The sequence below is a fragment of the Notolepis coatsorum genome (assembly GCF_963971535.1).
Source record: "Notolepis coatsorum genome assembly, chromosome: 9".
NCBI lineage: Eukaryota > Metazoa > Chordata > Actinopteri > Aulopiformes > Paralepididae > Notolepis > Notolepis coatsorum.
The window spans coordinates 39,707,702-39,710,442 of record NC_140173.1 but is presented as its reverse complement, the minus strand read 5'-3'; the positions used below and the strand labels follow the sequence as shown (position 1 = coordinate 39,710,442).

Below are 2,741 nucleotides of genomic sequence, written 5' to 3'. Positions count from 1 at the left end.
CCCACTATAGGACCACTTCAGCACGGGAGAAATATGCTTCAATGTTATTGTTAGTGATCCATAATGAAGCCAGAGAAGAGTAGCACCTCACCTCGTTATTAGACCGGGCAAGATATCAAAAGGAACACTGTTTATCACACTTTATACACACACAGGGAAAGTAACAGTTAGTCAGCACTTCTGAATACTTAGTAGAATATTCAGGATACTACATATTATTGTACATATCTTCCAGTCCTGTATATTGTGCGTTTGTATATTGTGTCTAACATTTTTACTTTTGTTGTTTATACTGTCTATGTCTATGCCTATATATTTGTATACACCGTGGAAATGAGGGAAACGTCATTTCAACTTGCTGTATGTCTTGCACATTTGACAATAAAGTTGACTTTGACTTTGACTTTTGACTGTACATTAGATCCTTTCGGAGTGTAGTGTCCCAGCGCCACCTAGTGGACCAAAACAATTAAGACAAGTCTGTCAAACAGAAACAAACCTTCGGACTTCCTAGTTGACAGGATTTGACAGGAGAACAGACAGAGTTTGTCTTCTGGACAACAGTCATGAGAGACGACATGGGAGGAGAAGAAGTCGAGGAGAATACACTGAGTGTGTCCCGTAAAGAGCTTTTTGACGACTATGTGAATTATTATACTCAGGTTGGGAGCGCCGGTCAGGAGGGACCCTGCTGTCAGAACCCCCCGGGGATCACGACCAGGGCGCGTCTCTTTCTGTCTCTGGACCCCGGGGAGAGGTTCGAAACCTTCCCATTATACCAGCTCGTGTGTGAGGGACTTGAAGCAGGCGACAAGGACCACAGGAGCTTCATGCAGAGGATCATCAGAGCCACGGAGCTCCTTGAGATGTACTGTATCAATCTGTTCCTCTACCCGTGGAGGAAGGAGTTTAAAACCATCAAGGTAACGATGCAAGGACTTCTTTCTTTCTTTCTTTCTTTCTTTCTTTCTTTCTTTCTTTCTTTCTTTCTTTCTTTCTTTCTTTCTTTCTTTCTTTCTTTCTTTCTTTCTTTCTTTCTTTCTTTCTTTCTTTCTTTCTTTCTTTCTTTCTTTCTTTCTTTCTTTCTTTCTTTCTTTCTTTCTTTCTCTTTCGTTCTACTCATATATACCTCCCTAGCAGCCTTTATATCCTCCCTCCAACATATCTCAAATCTAATTTACAGATCTAAATCTGTAATACAGGTGTAAGTCAGTTTGTTTCTCTCTCCCCCCTCCCTCCATCCCTTTCTTTCTTTCTATTTATTAAACCTGTAGGACAGGTGTGTAAGCCAGTCGTTTAAGTTCCTTTAAGACCGAGCTGTAATCTGTATTTAATAATGGAACACTGCAGTATTTGTGACACTGAAATAAAATAATCAATCAATCATTATCAGTTGATATAGTCTTTGACTCTTTACTGGCAGGAAGTAGTGAGAAGAGGAAACACCGAGACAATATCACCTGGTCTAATAGTTCTAATGTTAAAATGATGATTCATCAAAGGGCTTACGTCATTACAGACCTATCAACTAGACCAACTATTCTATTCTATTCTATTCTATTCTATTCTATTCTATTCTATTCTATTCTATTCTGTCTGTCTGTCTGTCTGTCTGTCTGTCTGTCTGTCTGTCTGTCTGTCTGTCTGTCTGTCTGTCTGTCTGTCTATTATGTATGGTTTTGGTTCCCACAATATGCATGCAAAGTTTCTGTTTTAGAAATCGACTAAATTCATTATGAATCAATTATCTCTCTCTCTTCCCCTCCTCCTTCTTTCTCTCTCTCAGACGTTCACAGGTCCATTTGTGTATTGTCTCCAGCCTGTCCTCCCCAGTCCCACCATCCAGTCAGTCCTGGGCTCCATTGGCTACCTGCCTCAAACAAAACCACACCACAGGTAGGAAATACTACTGCTGCTGCTACTACTACCACTACTGCTACGACTACTACTACTACTACTACTACTACTACTACTACTACTACTACTACTACTACTACTACTACTACTACTACTACTACTACTACTACTATTACTACTACTACTACTACTACTACTACTACTGCTGCTACTACTACTACTACTACTACTACTACTACTACTACTACTACTACTACTACTACTACTACTACTACTGCTGCTACTACTACCACTACTGCTGCTACTACTACTATGGCAAGCCGTTTTAACATTTATTCCCGTTTTCTAGCTAGCTGGGTTACTACTACTACTTCTACTAATACTACTACTACTTCTACTACTACTACTACTACTACTACTACTACTACTACTACTACTACTACTACTACTACTACTACTACTATTATTACTACTACTACTACTACTACTACTACTACTACTACTACTACTACTACTACTACTACTACTACTACTATTACTACCAGGGCCGCCTATGAGAAATGCGAGGCCCTGTGCAAGAATAAAAAAACGAGCCCCCCCCCCCCCCAAAAGGTAAAAAAATGTATATATATATATATATATATATATATATATATATATATATATATATATATATATATATATATATAATATATATATATTTTATTTTTTCATACAGTCAACATATTCTTAAATAATAGCGCTGCTCGAGGCTGGGCATGATACAGTCAACATATAGCAAGAGAGAGAGCGAGAGAGAGCTCCCGTTCTACAGTCAATATACAGTGTACAGAGAGAGAGAGAGAGAGAGAGAGAGACACATTGGAAAGAAATTGAAATGCTAT

General features: G+C 38.8%; 1 protein-coding gene across 1 annotated transcript in view; it reads left to right on the top strand.

Moving 5' to 3' along the window:
• Window positions 1–566: 566 nt before the first annotated feature.
• Window positions 567–2,741, top strand: part of LOC311234601 (uncharacterized protein) — a gene marked incomplete at both ends in the record, with an annotated part of 23,444 nt that continues 21,269 nt past the window's right edge. The window contains 2 exons of the mRNA XM_084321846.1: window positions 567–923; window positions 1,787–1,896. Of these exons, the coding sequence (XP_084177972.1) occupies window positions 567–923; window positions 1,787–1,896 (467 nt within the window). The remainder of the gene's footprint in view (window positions 924–1,786; window positions 1,897–2,741) is intronic.